A 21,553-nucleotide genomic window follows, 5' to 3' on the forward strand; every position below is an offset into this window, starting at 1 on the left:
TATGCGGTGAGATGTTAGATAAGGAATTTCTAGGTCTTGATGTCTGTGGAAGGATGTAACGATCATTTGAATAAATTTAAGTTGTGCCCACCCAAACGTTTATTGATCTCCACAGTTTGCTGCTCCGCTGTGCTCCGAGGACGTACCCGCGGCTCCTCAGTTGGTGCCACTGTCGCGGCCGGCAGTCAGGGGATGGAGGCGGCCTTCCAGGGGGAGCCGTCGGCGGAGGCGGTGCGGCAGGTGGTGGGTCCCAGCGGGACGCCGCTGCGGCTGCTGGCGCTGTGGGCGGCGCCTGGCGGCGGGGGTGGCGTCGGCGTCGGCGTCCGCCACAGGGCTGTGTGCCTGCTCTCACTGCTCATGCTCACTGTCATCCCCATATGCACTGCCTCCAAGCTGGTCATGGCCGCCGACGTGGACCTGGAGGAAATTACAACTTGCGGCCTCGTCATCGTGTCAACTGTGGGCATCCTTATTAAGGTGAACCCGGGCGTTTGTTTCCAACTCTGAGTCATTCGAACCTATTAGGAGTTACATATTGTACACGTCTAGCTTTGGTCAATAATAGTAGTATTGTAGTGAACATACGAGCCAAAACACTGACTCATTACAGTCAGAATTTTTTATCTGCGCCGTCATGTTACAGCTGAGGCAACTGAACATGTTACGTTTCGCTAACAGTAGCATAGACACTTCCTTAACTGCAAGTCATTTCAGAAGTCATGATATCCCGCCACTTGCCAAGGAGAGGAGGGTGCCTAGGGGAGAGGAGGGAAGGGGATGGGATGGGAGGCGAGGGCCTCCCTACCTCACCTACCCTACACCTCAACAACTTTTTCTTGAATCATCGCCGGCCCCACGCCGAGCATCTGACACCAACATCAGCAATGCCTAATCTCCAACATCATCCCAGGAATCACGACATCCTGCCACATGCCGAAGTCAAGGAGGGGAGTGTCTCACCAACCACCGGCACTTTTGCAAATTTTCATGAAGCACTCCTGTGCTGTGCCCCACACATATATTCTCTCTGCTCATATACAGTAAGGTATGTGAACTGATAAATGGTTGCCAACTATGTTCGATGTTTGCTGTACTTACTTCGAAAATTCGTTTAATGGCCGTCTCACGCGCCATGGAATATTGAAATGAGTAGACACCATGTTTCCTTATAAATAATAAACAATCAACATCTGCTTATATAATATAAAAAAAATGAAGTAGGAATTTTTATTTGTTGAAAATCAGATTTTTACTTTAAATACGATCCCACAAGCGCTGAAGATATAAATGAAAGCGAATCAGCTTCCATTTCACACTTGCTTCTGTTACCAGCAAACTGTTGCACTCTAGAGAACATGTACTTAGCGTCACCAACAGATGGCTACACTGAAAACTCGACCTTGGTTCAACTGCTGTACGACACCAACCGGTGGCTCTGCGATTAAGGCCGTCCTCAGATCATTGGTTGGCCCATGATTAAGTAGTTCTCAAATTACCAACAGATGGCTCTGCAGTAAAGAGGGGAACAGAGTTTTAAATTAATTATTTTTCACATTTTCACAGAGAGGATGTTGCAATACTCTAAATACCTGCAAACTATGTCGGCACCGGAAGAAGTACAATATTTATATCAAGTACCCACTGTTTAGTTGAGATTAATACAATAATAAACGTTGTAAGACACAAACCAATTAATGAGATGTCACAATACTGCAAGTGAAACCGCAACAGAGTTGTAAACTAATTACTTTCTGCATCCAAACACTTGAAAAATTGAAAAATTTGCATACTACATCTGCAGCGTGGGAAACGCCATGTTTACATAGTTACTAGGATAAATAAGGTCTTCAGACCACAATTTCACACTGTCGCGGATATATTGCTGCACGGTTAAAAAACGCTACAGCGCCCTAAATTAATTATTTCTCCATATCTAAAATGCTGAATCTCTCCAAAATAGTTCATCAGCGTGAAAAGGTAGAAATGTTTACATAGTTTGTTGAGATTAATAAATGAACAACGCTGTTTCATGTCACAATGTTGAAAAAGAATCTGCATTGTATAAGAAAGCACAACTTAACTTCTACATTCACACATATTCAACACATTAGTGTCCCTAATTCTGAAGTATGCATCCAAATGCTAACTTTCAAGGACTAACAACGGTTGATATTTTAGTAATTAGACCCAATACTTCGATAGACGTACTCACAAAACACGCCCAAATTATAAATTTCGCGTCTTAATGTGTTCCCAAGGGCAACGATAACACTTCATGTAATTCTCTAGAAAAAAATAAAAAACGTAGCTATTCAATGCCTATTACCGCTACTATTATAAATGACAGAGGTCTACTTCAGACAGTCAAAAGACTCCCTAAAGCCTTTGTGGAACGAATTTGCCAGATATTATTGCTCACAATATTCTAAAACATAGTAGTACATACAGGACGATGTTCACACATATAAAAAGCTAAAGTAGGTATTGTAACTTCGGAAACTATGGCTCATGAAAATAAAAAAATACACTACCAAACATCGGTGAATAACACAGTCGTCATGCTAGGGAAGGAAAGAAGATATAAGGCATTTTTATCACCAAAATATAACTTAGAAAACACAAGAAAATGTACATCTTGTAAGCAGGTGACCGAAGATGGTAAAGACATGCGACATTTCTAAAGACAATATCAAAGTTGATACGCGGAAAAAATTCTTATCATATACTATGAAACGCCTCACACTTTGCAAGCGCAAACTAAATATTGCTCCGTCTACATTTCCTGTTTAACTGTTTAAAATACATGTTGAATGTGATACAATCTGAATCCCTAAACAAATTGAATTTGTACGCCTTACAGACACTAAGGGCCATCATAATACTCCTAACATCTAACACATGGCTTTGTACGACTACCCTTCATTACTATAAATGCTAAACAAACGACGCAACACATCTTATAATGATGCTGTTTTCTGTAACGTATAGATACACTATGTGATCAAAAGTATCCGGACACCCACAAAAACAACCTTTTTTGTATTAGGTGCATTGCGCTGCCATCTACTGCCAGGCACTCCATATCAGCGACCCCAGTAGTCATTAGACATCGTGAGAGAGCAGAATGGGGCTCTCTGCAGAACGCACGGACTTCGAACGTGATCAGGTGATTGGGTGTCACTTATGTCATACGTCTGTAAGCGACGTTTTCACATTCCTAAACATCCCTTTGTCTAATGTATGCGATGCGATAGTGAAATAGAAACGTGAACGGACACGTACTGCACAAAAGAGTACAGGCCGACCTCGTCTGTTGACTGACAGAGACCTCCGACAGTTGAAGAGGGTCGTAATGTGTAATAGGCAGACATCTATCAAGACCATCACACAGGAATTCCAGACTGCATCAACATCCACTGCAAGTACTTAAAATGGCTCTGAGTACTATAAGACTTAACATGTGAGGTCATCAGTACCCTATAACTTAGTACAACTTAAACCTAAAACTAACCTAAGGACATCACACACACATCCATGTCCGAGGCAGGATTCGAACCTGCGACCGTAGCGGTCGCGCGTTTCCAGAATGAAGCGCCTAGAACCGCTCGGCCACATCGACCAGCTCCAGTGCAAATACTATGACAGTTACTCGGGAGGTGGAAGGGCTGCTCATAAGCTACACATCACGCTGGTAAATGCCAAACGACGCCTGGCTCGATGTGAGGAGAGTAAACATTGGACGATTCAACAGTGGAAAACGTTGTATGGAATGACGAATCAGGGTACACAATGTGGGTATCCGATGGCAGGGTGTGGGTATGGCGAATGCCCAGTTAACGTCATTTGCCAGTGTGTGTAACGCCAACAGTAAAATTCGAAGGCGATGGTGTTATGGTGTGGTTGTTTTTTTCGGGTAGGTGGTTTGCACGACTTGTTTTGTGTAACACTATCACAACGCAGGCCTACATTGGTGTTTTAACACCTCCTCGCTTCCCATTGCTGAAGAGCAATTCGGGGATGGCGATTGCATCTTTCAACATGATTGAACACCTGTTCATAATGCACGGCGTGTGGCGGAGTGGTAACACAACAATAACATCCCTGTAATAGACTTTCCTGCAACAGACTCATGAGTCGTGAGTCAGAGTCATACCATCCCGTTTCGTGGTGGCTTCTGTGTAATTATTGTCTTTAAATAAAAGTGTCATTTCTCTTCGTCTTCTTGTACATTTCATTCTGTTACCTTCTGCAATACATACTGAGAGGACAAAAGTCATGCGATACCTCCTAATATCTTGTCAGGCATCCTCTATCCCGATGTATGACAACAACGCAACGTAGAATGAACTTAGCAAATCGCTCGAGGTTCCCTGCAGAAACATTGAGCCATATAGCCGCCCATAAACGCGAAAGTGTTGCCGGTGCAGGATTTTGTGCATAATCTGACGTTTAGAATGCTCAATGGGATTCATGATTGGGCGGCTCATTCGCTAGAATTGTCCAGAATTCTTAAATCATCTATTCTGAAGAATTATGGTTCAGTGACATGGCGCATTGTCGTTCATAAAAATTCCATCGTTGTTTCAGAACATGAAGCCCATGAATGGCTGCGAATAGTCTACAAGCAACCGCACATAACCATGTTCATTCCATATAAACACAGACCACGCCATTACGGAGCCACATCAGATTGCACAGTGTCTTATTGACAACTTGGATTCATCGCTACGAGGGGTCCCATCAGCTCGACCAACTGGAACCGGGACTCAACTGACCAGGCCACGGTCTTCGAGTCGTCTAGAATTCCACCGATAATGATGAGCCCAGGAGAGGCGCTGCAAACCATATCGCACTGTTAGAAAATGCACTCACGTCAGTCATCTGATGCCATAGCCCATTAAGGCCAAATTTCACAGCACTTACCTAACAGATGCGTTCATCGTACGTCCCACATTGACATCTGTGGTTATTTCACGGAGTGTTGCTTGTCGTTTAGCACTGGGAACTCTGAGCAAACGCCTCAGAGGCCGCCGGCACCTGCGTTGCCCATTGTGAGAGATAATGGCTGAAATTTGGTATTCTTGGCAGTCTTGATGCTGTAGATTTCGTAAGAGTTAATTCCTTAGCAATTTCCGAAACAGAAAGTCCCATACTTCTAGATCCAACTACCATTACGCGTTCAAAGTCTGTTAATTCCCATCGTGCGACCATAATCACGTCGGTAACCTTTTCACATGAATCATCTGAGGACACATGGCTGCTCTGCCAACGTACTCTCCTTTTGTATTTTGTGTACGTGATACTACCGCCATCTGTATATGAGCATATCGCTATCCCATGACTTTTGTCACCTCAGTGCACTATAGCACATCTTTCTATGTATGGTCCAAATTTCATCGAGTCACATTACTTGGAGTGACATTATGCGAAAATTACTTTCGTCCTTATATTTTACATATCACTGTACACGGAATAAATTTCCTTAACTTTACATCTGTGGTCACAAATTACCTTCAGATCTGTTCTATAAAAATATGTCCTAATGTACTGCATCCATAGTGACATCGTCAAATTTTAAACACAAAATAAGCACCATCATCATCAAATATATATATATATATATATATATATAAGTAACACCATATGCAAGAGTCAGCTAGTCAGTGACACTACTGTTCTAAAGAGCTGTTTGTTTTGCACAGTAGTGACGCTGACAAGCTGACTCCTGTATATAATGGTATTTATGATGGTGCTGGTGGGGTCGGATGCAGTGGCTTGTTGGTGCACGAAATACGTCCTTTTGCTAGCCAACTGTGAATCACCTGCTCTACCATCTGTGGCGTCCGGACCAGTGCCCGACCATTCATCTGTGCCGTACTGCCGTGTATCGAAGCTTCTCGGTCTATGTCGAGTGTATTTCTTGTGTCTGGGCCTTGTGTATCTTGTTCCCGCGTGCGTTCGACCCTCAACATTCAAGTTTAGTTTAATTCCTCTGTATTGCAGTTATTTCGCTTCCTATGTCCTCTTCCGCGATGGTTAGAGGCAAATCTTCCTCTTTGAGCAGTATTAACCTGTTACGTAATACCATTTTCCTCATGACTGCTGTTATTCCGATTGTTCTTTTCATTCTGGCGGTTATTATATTAACAGAAATATTATCTTTGCAGTGGTCTTCATCACTTTTGCTAAAACTGCAGAAAACGTACGGTGGTTAGTGCCTACATATTTCTTGGAATCTTCTGGTAATTTCTTCCAGAGTTCCCATATGATTTAGGAATCACTCCTTCGATTCCTTAAGTGAGCCAATCTCCTATACCATGACTCATAAAATTATTTCATGTTTATTCGGCCTTTACCTTTGAACATTCTCACCATTATAAACTCATGCCAGAGACTATTTCGTATCTGCTCGGACCAATACTCGTCTAAGAACTTATGTCAGAATTCACTGAAGGTCATTGCTTCAGCGCTTAAGTTAATTCCCCATCGTTTAGCACCTCCTGCTAAACCACTAATTACAATATTAAGTTTTTCCTAATCTGTGATATTTTCAGGAAATAGCCTTTCGCAGTTATTAATAAAATCTACAAGGGGTAATCCACTTTTTTCGGTAGGCATCAAATTTTCTTCTCCGTACAGTACCTTGTAAATTGGTATTCTGTCTACCACATAAGGGCCATTACATGTAATCTTCCTTTCTGCGTCACTAAGTTTTTCTTGTATACTGGAAATGTTATTGCAACACTTCTTTTCGCAATGATCTACATTCCTTTCTAGGTTTTTTTTTCAGGCTCTCGAACAGTTATTCTCGGTTGTTCGCTTTCGTTATTGCTTTCTTAACATGGGAAAATCTTTCTTCAACCTTTAACTCTACCATAGGCTTGACCTGTTTCTGTATTTTCTCTACTTCGGTTTCAAGCCTGTCATTAATACCTACAATTTCTGTCTGCATATGACTATCAGTTTCTTCAAGTTAATCAGTTCCTCAGTCGGAAAATCTATTTTTTATTTACTTTTTCTAACTTTTGGTTATTCCTTTCCGTTTGTTCAAACCGTTTCTTAAGTTTTTCGTTTATACTAGCAGCGTTTACAGATAGACTTTTAGTAACCTTAGCCTGTTCTTGACTAATATTATTCTGACTTCCAATTTTTTTCATTTTGAGCCTGAAATTGTTCGCTCAAATTTGAAGTGTTCTTGTTTTCTGCCATCAGCTGCATATGCAAACTGTGTAGTGATGCATACAAATCAATCGGTTGTTGCTCATTTTGTTGATTATTGTCTACCCCCTTGTCTCCCTCCTCGTCTTTCGTAATCTGAGATGGGCTTAACAGCATAGAAGTCTCTTCCCTGAATCTATATTTCCTACCTGCTTTCCCATCAGTAACATCGATACCTCTCTGTCCTCCTCCTGATCTCTGTTTTCAGAAACGTCATCGCTCTTATCCTCCTGCTGTACTTCTTTATACTGCATATAGTTATCTTTATCCATTTTTAATAATTTCTTAAACCACATATATGATAATTTATACTGCTCTACCTTTCTCCTAACTGCGTTAACAAATTCGTGCCCCTCAGAACTTTATACCTCTTCCAAAAGAATCCTATCTCTCTGTACGATGTATAACTGTGCTTAGGTACGTATGGACTCTTAACTGCTGTAAAAGGTCCTGTCACCAGGCGCCACGTATAACCCTACCTCTACTATTGTTATTTAGTGTGCTTTTACCTAAATAAATATGTTGTCACGTATACTATACGCCAACAGAACAAGTAGTCGTCTTATGAGAAAAGCCAGGTAGAACCCTCTTACTAAAATTTAGCTTAGTTTCTGAATAAAGTACACCGTGTAATCAATAGTTACCCTTTTTGCACGATTTGACCTTGTGTCGTGTTTAATGGATAAGTAAATCAGACTATTCATTTCTTTTCCTGGGAGTTTACCCAGGACAACTCAGTTCCACGATCATTTAGTGGTTTAAAATATGTACTAATAGTCGCCAGCTTATCCAGTCGCCAGCCTATTCAGGCAATAAAACAGTGAAGTACTGCAAAAGCAGAAGTATGAGTTTCTGCCTACTTTCTTCCCACTGTTTAATTTGGTTCTTCAAATAAATATTACTCCGTGTAAATAATATTGGTACAGACACTAGAATTTCTTTTTGACCACCACACCCTTATACATTACGTTTTTAGAAGAGAAAAAGCACAGTAGATAACTTCAGGAAAGACCACAGAGGGGGACCTTTAGAAAAGCATTTTTTTAAATAATAAACAAACTTAAATACTAAAATACTTAGATACTAAAGCACACATTTAACATACTGAACATTTTACTTCAAAAACAACTCTTACTTACTGGAATTTACTTTAAAAAGCTACTATTATTTGAACTAAATCTGTGTATTCATTTACCACAATCTAGAAACTTAGCTACACTCTGAATTTTACGTGAGCAGACTTTTACTATAATACTTTGCAGTGGTTCAGAAAACACAGAAACAATTTATATGATGTCTCTTTATATTAACTTGGCACTTCATAAGTCTGTAAAATAGGATACTCGGATTCATCAAACACCAGGAACGAACCTTATATAAATGTGTGATTAAGATGAAATAACAGAATGAACCAAATTCTTTAAAGCTCAAGAATGATCATTAAAACACAGTTTAAATTGATGGTTCACCCTGTACAAAAGTAAATTTACTATAACAAACTCTTATCTGGTGGCTGTATGCTTGGGTGTGGCGAACAGTTATAGTAGCTACACTGCCCACAGTAGGGCCTGCAAGTCTCTCGCTGTGTGGGCTCAATTTCTCTTCTTGGCGTCGTTCAGTTCTGCTTACTGTAGCCCAACAACTCGCAGCTATGCCGTAAGCCGTTTGCAGTCTCCATTCGAGGCATTTTGTGTGAACTTTCAGGCAAATCTTTTCCTTCTCCACAAAGGTGTTGCCTCAATCGCTGCTGCCTACAGACTGTGTGACTTACTTCACGCCCTTGCTCTAGGTAGCTCGCCAATTTGCCCTTGCCACCTTTTCCACTCCCCAGAGCCACTTCCGTTTTAACCGAAAGGACACTGGCTTTTACATAACACCTGTTTCTTATATTGTTGGTATTTATTTAGATTAACGTGAACAATTTTTACATACAAATATTTTTAAAAACGAAGGGTCATCTGAAAATTATTCAACGTAATACACAATTTACATAGTATTTTACCTACGTTACTCGCACACAATGCAAAGAACTTCTGTCTCTAATATAGTACACTTTACCTTACACATACAGAAAATTTAGTACCAATATGTGCCAATTTGAAATAAAAAAATTATAAAAAAATATTACTATAAGGAGACTTCTCCATTATATCATATAAGGTTTCTGAATTTTCCTTGCAACTTTAGTTTTAACCATTAAAAGTGCGTTAAATATCGCAAAGTGTATTTAAATAAGGTTTGAATGTAAACTTTAGGCTACTCCATAGTACCGCTTTATTTGGCACTGAAAATCGTTCCTTTCTGCACATCAAATCATATTATCACTATTAAACTTATCCTAGACCTCCAGCTTGTTACATGTCAGTATGTCACAACAGATAAAGTTTTTGGTATGGACTGTATAATACACTAGCTCCAATTTTGAGCAGATAAAAATATATTTTATTCTTAAGATTTCATTCGCATAATGTGTTCACCTAATGCAAATACTGGCCATTAAGATTGCTACACCACGAAGATGACGTGCTACAGACGCGAAATTTAACCGAAAAGAAGAAGATGCTGTGATGTGCAAATGATTAGCTTTTCAGAGCATTCACACAAGGATGGCGCCGGTGACGACACCTACAACGTGCTGACACGAGGAAAGTTTCCAACCGATTTCTCATACACAAACAGCAGTTGACCGGCGTAGCCTGGTGAAAAGTTGTTTGATGCCTCGTGTAAGGAGGAGAAATGCGTACCATCACGTTTCCGACTTTGATAAAGGTCGGATTGTAGCCTATCGCGACTGCGGTTTATCGTATCGCGACATTGCTGCTGGCGCTGGTCGAGGTCCAATGACTGTTAGCAGAATATGGAATCGGTGGGTTCAGGATGGTAATACGGAACGCCGTGCTGGATCCCAACGGCCTCCAATCACTAGCAGTCGAGATGACGGGCATCTTAGCCGCATGAATGTAACGGATCGTGGAGCCACGTCTGGATTCCTGAGTCAACAGGTGGGGACGTTTTCAAGACAACAGCCATCTCCACGAACAGTTCAACGACGATTGCAGCAGCATGGACTAGTAGCTCGTAGACTATGGCTGCGGTTACCCTTGACGCTGCATCACAGACAGGAGCGCCTGCGATGGTGTACTCAACGACGAACCTGTGTGCACTAATGGCAAAACGTCAATTTTTCGGACGAATCCAGGTTCTGTTTACAGCATTATGATGGTCGCATCCGTGTTTGCAACATCGCGGTGAACGCATATTGGAAGCGTGTATTCGTCATCGCCATACTGGCGTAGCACCCGGCGTGATGGTATGGGGTGCCATTGGTTACACGTCTCGATCACCTCTTGTTCGCATTGACGGCACTTTGAACAGCGGTCGTTATATTTCAAATGTGTTACGACCCGTGGCTCTACCCTTCATTAGATCCCTGCGAAACCCTAAATTTCAGCAGGATAATGCCCGACCACGTGTTGCAGGTCCTGTATGGACCTTTCTGGATACAGAAAATGTTCGACTGCTGCCTTGGCCAGCACATTCTCCAGATCTCTCAACAATTGAAAACGTCTGGCCAATGGTGGCCGAGCAACTGGCTCGTCACAATACGCCAATCACTACTCTTGGTGAACTGTGGTATCGTGTTGAAGCCGCATGGGCAACTTTACCTGTACACACAATCCAAGCTCTGTCTGACTCAATGCCCATGCGCATCAAGGCCGTTATTACGGCCAGAGGTGTTTGTTCCGGATACTGATTTCTCAGGATCTATGCACCCAAATTGCGTGAAAATGTAATCGCACGTCAGTTCTAGTATAATATATTTGTCGAATGGATACCCGTTTATCATCTGCATTTCTTCTTGCTGTATCAATTTTAATGGCCAGTAGTGTACAATCTACCCCCATAAACCATGGACCATGCCGTTGCTGGGGAGGCTTGTTTGCTTCAGCGATACAGATGGCTGTATCGTAGGTGCAACTACAACGGAGGGGTATCTGTTGAGAGGCCAGACAAACGTGTGGTTCCTGAAAAGGGGCAGTAGCCTTTTGAGTAGTTGCAGGGGCAACAGTCTGGATGATTGACTGATCCGGCCTTGCAACACTAACCAAGACGACCTGGCTGTGCTGGTACTGCGAGCGGCTGAAAGCAAGGGGAAACTACAGCCGTAATTTTTCCCGAGGGCATGCAGCTTTACTGTATAGTTAAATGACAATGGTGTCCTGTTAGGTAAAATATTCCGGAGGTAAAATAGTCCCCCATTCGGATCTCCGGGCGGGGACTACTCAGGAGAATGTCGTTATCAGGAGAAAGAAAACTGGCGTAGCGTGGAATGTCAGATCCCTTAATCGGGCAGGTAGGTTAGAAAATTTAAAAAGGGAAATAGATAGGTTAAAGTTAGATATAGTGGGAATTAGTGAAATTCGGTGGCAGGAGGAACAACGCTTCTGGTCAGGTGACTACAGGGTTATAAACACAAAATCAAATAGGGGTAATGCAGGAGTAGATTTAATAATGAATAACAAAATAGGAGTGCGGGTAAGCTACTACCAACAGCATAGTGAACGCATTATTGTGGCCAAGATAGACACGAAGCCAATGCCTACTACAGTAGTACAAGTTTATATGCCAGCTAGCTCTGCATATGATTAAGAAATTGATGAAATGTAGGATGAGATAAAAGAAATTATTCAGGTAGTGAAGGGAGACGAAAATTTAATAGTCATGGGTGACTGGAATTCGAGAGTAGGAAAAGGTAGAGAAGGAAACAGTGGGTGAATATGTATTGGGGGAGAGAAATGGAAGAGGAAGCCGTCTGGTAGAATTTTGTACAGAACGTAACTTAATCATAGCTAATACTTGGTTCAAGAATCATAAAAGAAGGTTGTATAGATGGAAGAATCCTGGAGATAATAGAAGGTAGCAGATAGATTATATAATGGTAAGACAGAGATTTAGGAATCAGGTTTTAAATTTTAAGACATTTCCAGGGGTAGATGTGGACTCTGACTACAATCTATAGGTTATGAACTGTAGATTAAAACTGAAGAAATTAAAAATAGGTGGGTTTTAAGGTGATTGGACCTGAATAAACTTAAAGAACAAGAGGTTGTACAGAGATTCAGGGAGAGCATAAGGGAGCAATTGACAGGAAAGGGGGAAAGAAATACAGTAGAAGAAGAATGGGTAGCTCTGAGGGATGAAATAGTGAAGGCAGCAGAGGATCTAGTACGTAAAAAGACGAGTGCTAGCAGAAATCCTAGGGTATCAGAAGAAATATTGAATTTAATTGATGAAAGGAGAAAATATAAAAATGCATGTAAATGAAGCAGGCAAAAAGGAATACAAATGTCTCAAAAATGAGGTCGACAGTAAGTGTATAATGGCTAAGCAGGGATGGCTAGAGGATAAATGTAAGGATGTAGAGGCTTATCTCACTAGGGGTAAGATAGATAGTGCCAACAGGAAAATTAAAGAGACCTTGGGAGAAAAGAGAACCACTTGTATGAATATCGAGAGCTCAGATGGAAACCCAGTTCTAAGCAAAGAAGGGAAAGCAGAGAGGTGGAAGGAGTATACAAGGGCGATGTACTTGAGGACAATATTATGGAAATGGAAGAGGATGTAAATGAAGATGAAATGGGAGATACGATACTGCGTGAAGAGTTTGACAGAGCACTGAAAGACCTGAGTCGAAACAAGGCCCCCGGAGTAGACAAGATTCCATTGGAACTACTGACGGCCTTGGGAGAACCAGTCCTGACAAAACTCTACCATCTGGTGAGAAAGATGTACGAAACAGGCGAAATACCCTCAGACTTCAAGAAGAATATAATAATTCCAATCCCAAAGAAAGTAGGTCTTGACAGATTTGAAAATTACCGAACTATCAGTTTAATAAGTCACAGCTGCAAAATACTAAGGCAAATTATTTACAGACGAATGGAAAAACTGGTAGAAGCCGACCTCGGCAAATATCAGTTTGGATTCTGCAGAAATGTTGAAACACGTGAGGCAATACTGCCCCTACGACTTATCTTAGAAAATAGATTATGGAAAGGCAAACCTACATTTCTGGCATATGTAGACTTAGAGAAAGCTTTTGACAGTGTTGACTGGAATACTCTCTTTCGAATTCTAAAGGTGGCAGGGGTCAAATACAGGGAGCGAAAGGCTATTTACAATTTGTACAGAAACTAGATGGCAGTCATAAGAGTCGAGGGGCATGAAAGGGAAGCCGCGGTTGGGCTGGGAGTGAGACAGGGTTGTAGCCTCTCCCCGATGTTATTCAATCTGTATATTGAGCAAGCAGTGAAGCAAACAAAAGAAAAACTCGAAGTAGGTATTAAATTCCACGGAGAAGAAGTAAAAACTTTGAGGTTCGCCGATGACATTGTAGTTCTGACAGAGACAGCAAAGGACCTGGAAGAGCAGTTGAACGGATTGGACAGTGCCTTGAAAGGAGGATACAAGATAAACATCAACAAAAGCAAAACAAAGATAATGGAATGTAGTCGAATTAAGTCAGGTGATGCTGAGGGAATTAGATTAGGGAATGAGACACTTAAAGTAATAAAAGAGTTTTGCTATTTGGAGAGCAAAATAACTAATGATGATCGAATTAGAGAGGATATAAAACGTAGTCTGGCAATGGCAAGGAAACCATTTCTGAAGAAAAGAAAATTGTTAACACCGAGTATAGATTTAAGGATCAGGAAGTCGTTTCTGAATGAATAAGTGTGGAATGTAGCTATGTATGGATTTGAAACATGGACGACAAATAGTTTGCACCATAAGAGAATAGAAGCTTTCGAAATGTGGTGCTACAGAAGAATGCTGAAGATTAGATGGGTAGATCACATAACTAATGAGTAGGTATTGAATAGGATTGGGGAGAAGAGGAGTTTGTGGCACAACTTGACAAGAAGAAGGGACCGGTTGGTAGGACATATTCTGAGGCATCAAGGGATCACCAATTTAGTATTGGAGGGCAGCGTGGAAAGTAAAAATCGTAGAGGGAGACCAAGAGATGAAGATACTAAGCAGATTCACAAGGATGTAGGTTGCAGTAAGTACTGGGAGATGAAGAAGCTTGCACAGGATAGAGTAACATGGAGAGCTGCATCAAACCAGTCTCAGGACTGAAGACAACAACAACAGTGTACAATAAGAAGGAAATTTCCCGCATGTCAGCGGTATTGAAACCTCATCAAGAAGTATAATTTCGTAAGCTTTATATGCATAGTATTAAAGACAATGCTGGCATAAATAAACCTGAGACGAAAAGACGTTTGAGATCTAACATAATATTCTGCTGCCAGTTTCATCTTGGTACATATTTCGCAAATTTAAACAAGTTGAATAAAATGCAAAACTTTGCCTGTGTTTTGTGCATGCTATCAATCCTTAGGGTCGAAGTCTTGTAATTGAACGAGTAACCCATAGCAAAATATGAATTTTTATTGGCTGATTTCGAAAACTAAAAGCCGCTAATGCTCAGATTACTATTATTATTATTTTAATAAAATTTACGGCCTGTTTTTGCTATTTGTCAGGCCTCGTCTTTCAGGCTAACATAAAACTGACACCGAGCGAGGTGGCGCAGTGGTTGGCACACTGGATACACATCCGGGAGGGCGATGGTTCAAACCCTCGTCCAGCCATCCTGATTTGGTTTTCCGTGATTTCCCTGAATTACTTCAGGCAAATGCCGGAATGGTTCCTTTGAAAGGGCACGGCTGAGTTCCTTCCCTAATCCGATCAGAACGACGATCTCGCTGTTTGGCCCCTCCAGTATCAACAAACTCATCGAAATTACTGTTAATCCCTATTTTCATGAAGGCTCTCTTTGATACTTCTTTTAATAGTTTTTTAAGATAATGTGCCGGGTAGAAAGAAGGGCAATCTTTTTTTTGACTGCGACTGCCTAATATGTTTGCGGCTCGGAAAATGAAACTAATCTCAGTTTTCATTCAAAACGTTAAATTCTATTAGATGGGAGACAAAACGTTTAGTTGCAATTATCAGGGATGGACGCTCCATTCATATTCTCTAGTTTGACGCTCAGCTGCTTTTAGGGAATGCGAGAAAATGGCAGCACAACATATTAGCATAAGCATTAAATTAAACAGGTTTTGACAAAGCGCATTCAGAGGAGATCCGTCTAATAATATGAGCATTTTTGTAATGTGCGAAATAGTTTTCACAGTGCCTTCCTAAGGATCCTTTTTCATGAAATTGTTTCATGAGACATTTGGATCGTTACATTCACCTAATTAGCTAAACGTTTATGCTGTGCTGCTGTAGGTTATGGAAACCACCTTTTTTGTTATCAGGAGCGCATTGTTTTATTTGTGGACTATACAGGCAGCAACCCGATGAAACATTTCAGTGAACTCAAGTGCGCACGTAGTTCTTAATTGGAAACATTCTGTCGGACGTGACAGTCCAGAAACGTTCGAGCAGAAATGATCGAGTGTGATGCATTGACCAACCTTTTGTTCGTTGCAGGCAATATGCTTCGTCCATCAGCGCGGCACTTTGCAACAGATGGTGAGACTGATGGCTGTCGCCCAGAGAACGCATTGCAACGCAGAGGCTAGCACTCGTATTCGACACGGCTACCAACGTTTCGCAACCAGGCTTTTCCTCTGTTTACAGGTGAGGGGAAACATGAGTGTCTTCTAAAATAATCAGTTTCGCCTAAATTCTAAAATTAATTATATAGAAAGCCCGCCCTCATTTAATTAATTTAAACCTGTCAACTCAGGACAGACAAGGACCCTGGTTTTATGCCGTGCACCTTTATATCAAATGTGATCTACCTGTTAGTAAATGATGTCTACGATTATTAAAGGACTTTCGCAAGGAGCAAATAAAAAAAACCGTCCAGTGAGGGTTCCGCACAAACTTAGTTATGTTTGTAGACAGTACATTCATTCTGAAAATCTAAAAACTCGACGAGTTTTGCCTATTATCGACATTGGTACTGGCTAGATATCGGTCCCAGTAATCCCAAGTCTTTCAAGAATGTTTTAATTTCGAGTTTGGTATCGGATAACAATATAACAAAATAAATATAGTTTTGGTGATATATAATTACAGATTAAAAGATTTCTAATTTTTTCTTTGACTTGTACTGTAAAACCTTGCTTCTTACCAAATTTCATGGTTCCACATCAATAGAAAGAATCTTATAGATTTTAACTGCACTATGTGATCAAAAGTACCCTGACACGTAGCTGAAAGTTACTTTCGTGGCGCCCTCTATCGGTAATGCTGGAATTCAGTATGGTGTTGCTCCACCCTTATCCTTGATGACAGCTTCCACTCTCGCAGGCATACGTTCCATCAGGTGCTGGAAGGTTTCTTGGGGAATGGCAGCCCATTCTTCACTGAGTGCTGCACTGCGGAGAGGTATCGATGTCGGTCGGTGAGGCATGGCAGGAAGTCGGCGATCCAAAACAAGCCAAAGGTGTTTTATAGGATTCAGGTCATGACTCTGTGCAGGCCAGTCCATTACAGGAATGTTACTGTCGTGTTACCATTCCGCCACAGGCCATGCATTATGAACACGTGCTCGATCGTGTTGAAAGCATTCCCGAAATGCTCTTCAACAGTGGGAAGCAAAAAAAGGTGCTTCGAACATCAATGTAAGGGCTGTGCTTTGATAGTGCCACAAAAAATAACAAGGGGTTCAACCCATAACACCACCGCCTCCAAATTTTACTGTTGGCATTACACACGCTGGCAGATGACGTTCACCGGACATTCTCCATACCCACACCCTGACAGCGGATCGCTACATTGTGTACCGTGATTCGTGACTCAACACAACGTTTTTCCACAGTTCAGTAGTCCAATGTTTAAGCTCCTTAACCTAGCGAGCCGTCGTTTGGCACTTACCGGCGTTATGTGTGGCTTATGAGCAGCCGCTCGATCATGAAATCCAACTGTTCTCACCTCATAGTACTTGCAGTGGATCCTGATGCAGTTTCAAATTACTGTGTGATGGTCTTGATAGATGGCTACCTATTTACACATAACAACCCTCTTCAACTGTCGACGTTCTCTGTCAGTCAACAGATGAGGTCGGCCTGTACGTTTCTCTGCTGCACTTATCCCTTCATGTTTCCACTTCACTTTCACATCGGAAACAGTGGACCTAGGGATGTTTAGGAGTGTGGAAATATCGCGTGCAGACGTATGACACATGTGACTCCCAATCACTTGACCACTTTCGAAGTCCATGAGTTCCGCGGAGCGCACCATTCTGCTCTCTCACTATATTTATTGACTGCAGAGGTCGCTGATATGGAGTATCTGCCAGTAGGCGGTAGCACAATGCACCCAAAAGGAAAAACGTGTATATTTGTGGGAAGTCCGTATACTTTTGATCACATAGTGTACTTGTGACCCATAGGCCGTATCTTCTGACAGCACTGACTTACCAGATTCAATCCTTTACAACAGTGCATGACACAGATTTCAACTGGACACGTCTATTCAATCCTGACAGAAAGTGGTCTTAAGAGACCTTGGATAAGGCAGACAGTCCGATAACAAATGGAAAAAAGTTTATTTTCATGTGATATAATAACAAATTAATAATTTCAAATTTTACCCTCACTTATACATTTCTTCGTGCCAAATTTCATGATTCTAGACCAACGGGTTCTGATGAGTTAGTTTACAAGTATCAAAATACATAAAATAAAAGGCTGTATCTTTTGATTTCAAGGGATCAGAAGCTAACTTTTATTACAGCGACAAGTGGCCGTACACATAAATTTCAGCTTGATATGTAAATCCGTTCCAAGAAAAATGGGTTTTAACAGACGAACAGAGAATCTGACAAAAAATGACATGCTTTCGTATGATGTCATTACAAAGTAACGATTTTCCGATTTTTCCTTCCCTTGTACCATAAAACATTCTTTCTTGCCAAATTTCAAATGGATTTTGTAGACAGTATATTATACGCATTTCCACATGTTCATCGCTGAGAAAAAGGGAAAGGCAGACAGACAGTCAGATAACAAACGACCAAAATACTTTTTTCGTCTAATAAAGTGGAAAATTCATTTCTTCGGGGTTTCTTTTCCTATGGTTGTACTCTGAATTTTCTCAAATTTCATGATTATAGACCAACTTCAGGTAACCAGTAGATTTTGATGATCGAGTTTGCTTTAAAATATTATTGACTTAAAAGTTAACTTCTATTATACCGCCAACGAAACAACAGATCTTAGCATATGATATAAATTTAAAATTAGACATTTGCCCATTCTTGAGAAAAATATATCTTGACGGACAGACAGCCTGATAACTAAGGACAATTTTTGTCGCATGATATACTTACAAATTAACCATCTTCCGAGATTTCCTTTCCTTGTACTGTGAAACCTTGCTTCTTCCCAATTTTCATGATTATTGGTAAACAGCAAAAAGCCTGTATATTTTGATGACTGAGTTTGCGAACATTACAGTAAAAGGTATAAAACGGCCGCATCCTAGGGACTGACTTAGAAGCTTCAGGTTTTTTTCTGCTTACAAGAGACTGTAGTGCTTATTACGTGACATAAATTTCAACTTGATACATCTAATCGTTCCTGAGAAAAAGGGTTTTTAAAAGTCGGATAGACAGACAGACTGACAACAAAGTGTTCTATAAGGTTTCCGTTTTTACAAGTTGAGTTAACGAACAGAAAACTGAAATTATAATATTCACTGTAGACTTGATGCATCTACTAATAACAAATCCTTTCGTCAACGGACTGCAGATCACGTTACGTCACGGATCGTAAGGGTTTCTTGGGAAGGAAGTTTTCACAGTATCGTCTGCTGGCATCGTAAATTTAGGTATTTTCTCCTCGTCACTCGTATTATAGTAGTGGATTACTTGCTTCTGCTTCTTTGTTATCTCCATTTTCTTAATATGCTTTGTTTATGTAGCAAATGCAACTGTTCTATGGCGGATATTTTTTCCATTCGGTGTTCTTACAGAAGCGAAAATTTATTTAGGTTTTGTAGTAACAGAAGATAGCTGACGCCCACAATGTATACAAATGACAACATATGTCGAAAGAAACAATTTCCATTTCGTTACATTTTAAGCGAAAAGGTCAGCTTCAATGCATTGGTTATGTCGTTATTAGTACATAAGGGGGAAAAACGTAACTGGTATGGTAAACAGGCTCTCTGTATTCCTCTGCAACTATAATTTCTTGTGTTTGTGTGTCTGTATCTTCTCTCTCAAGGGAACGTCGATATTTTGAAATTATATTTTATTTCTCGGTACCTTACCAAACAAGTGATCTACAGAATACGTTATGAAGTTTGCCTTGGCTGTAAACAAACGTTGTCGGTGCTAGTTTCTAGATTTATATACTAAACTGTTACTCTTTGTATCATGGACGGTAAGTCAAACTCGTTTTCGTAGTTTTGCACTGGGCTAACGGAATGGAAGTGACATGACGTGACGGACAGTGTATATAGAAGCGGACGTTACGGTACTATTAAGCGACGCCCATTGATTTTGCTCTTCAAAGCTAACAGACCACGTCACCACTTGTATCAGATACAAAGTGTTTCTACAAAATTCCATGTCGTCGTAACAGCGCTTTATTATGACTGGTATTTAAAAAAATAATGTAATATTATACTTATCACTTTTCCTGAAATGGTAAAATGGAGCACAGAAAATTTTTACTTGTGGAAAATGAAATTCTATATTCCGCCAACCAGCATCAGATTCCCATCAGACCGACGAGAATGTTGACCAACGGCATTGTTTAGAGACCAGTGACCGATATCGAAATTACGCAGTTTGCGTAATTACATTGCGCTGATACTGATAGGAAAGTCCGGTAAAAAGGTCTCAGGGACGCTGAAATAAAAATTTGGTAAAATAATAGCCGATTGAACACTAGTAACGTTCGGCTGTGGCCACCAAACAATTCGCCGGGAACTTTCCTTCGCTGCAGCATGAAAAAGTTCTAAAATACAGCATATTATTTTGATATGGAGAATTAATGAAAAAGGAAAGTAGATTGTTAATTTAAACACGCCAATTGCAATTAAATTAACGTAACTATTTAATCAAAACTTACAGATACGAGAGCGAGTATTACATTTTGTCAAACAGCCATCGGAAACAAACGAGAGAGAGAGAGAGAGAGAGAGAGAGAGAGAGAGAGAGAGAGAGAGAGCTCACAGTGCCTGCTTTTATACAGGGTGGAGCAGAGGAATCGCAGGTTTTCACTACTGAATCATTTGGACACGGTTTGATGAAAATAATAGAAAGTGATACATTTTTAATGCAGTTTTGAAATATACGTAAAATGTCTTGGATATGACGTCCTTCTTGTTGGATACAAATTTGGATCCTCTCCCGAAAGTTACGCATGGCTCTCTCCAACATTTGACTCGGCATGGCTACAATTTCCTGACGAATGGAATTTTTCAGATCGTCGATGTGCGAAGCTTGTTCATGTAGACTTTTGATTTTAAATATCCCCACAAAAAGAAAACGCATATCGACAGATCGGGTGAGCGAGGGGGTCAGTAAATATCACCATATCTCGAAATAACATGTCGTGGGAACATTTGCCAAACCACTTCCATGGATGCTCTCGCCGTGCGGAGCCGGCCGCGGTGGTCTCGCGGTTCTAGGCGCGCAGTCCGGAACCGTGTGACTGCTACGGTCGCAGGTTCGAATCCTGCCTCGGGCATGGATGTGTGTGATGTCCTTAGGTTAGTTAGGTTTAAGTAGTTCTAAGTTCTAGGGGACTAATGACCACAGCAGTTGAGTCCCATAGTGCTCAGAGCCATTTGAACCATTTCGCCGTGCGGGCTGTGGCACCGTCCTGCGGAAACCACGTTTCTCTCATGTTCACTTGACGCCTTTCAAGTTCTGGACGATGAAAGTTGTTCAACATTTTAACGTAGCGCGCCGATGTCACAGTAACTGCAGTTCCTTCCTCATCAAAAATGTAGAGTTCAACAATCAAAAGAATTGTTCAAATTGATCTAAGCACCATGAGACTTAACATCTGAGGTCACCAGTCTTCTAGACTTAGAACTACTTAAACCTCACTAACCTAAGGACATCACACACATCAATGCCCAAGTAAGGATTCGAGCCTGCGACCGTAGCAGTCACTCGGTTCCGGATCGAAGCGCCTAGAACCACTCGGTCACAACGGCCAGCGTCCAAATATCCCCATCTTTGAAATGCTTCACCACACTGTTACTTTTGAACTGTGGAGAGGTCTTTAGCGTAATACATGTGGGTTCTCCGGCTCCCAATACCGACTATTTTGAACATTGATATAAC

General features: G+C 41.0%; 1 protein-coding gene across 1 annotated transcript in view; it reads left to right on the top strand.

Moving 5' to 3' along the window:
• Positions 1-399: 399 nt before the first annotated feature.
• LOC126360777 (odorant receptor coreceptor-like) overlaps positions 400-21,553 on the top strand; it is a 113,147-nt gene continuing 91,993 nt past the window's right edge. The window contains exon 1 of the mRNA XM_050007741.1: positions 400-477. Within this exon, the coding sequence (XP_049863698.1) occupies positions 400-477 (78 nt within the window). The remainder of the gene's footprint in view (positions 478-21,553) is intronic.

The sequence above is a fragment of the Schistocerca gregaria genome, chromosome 1, assembly GCF_023897955.1.
Source record: "Schistocerca gregaria isolate iqSchGreg1 chromosome 1, iqSchGreg1.2, whole genome shotgun sequence".
Lineage (NCBI taxonomy): Eukaryota > Metazoa > Arthropoda > Insecta > Orthoptera > Acrididae > Schistocerca > Schistocerca gregaria.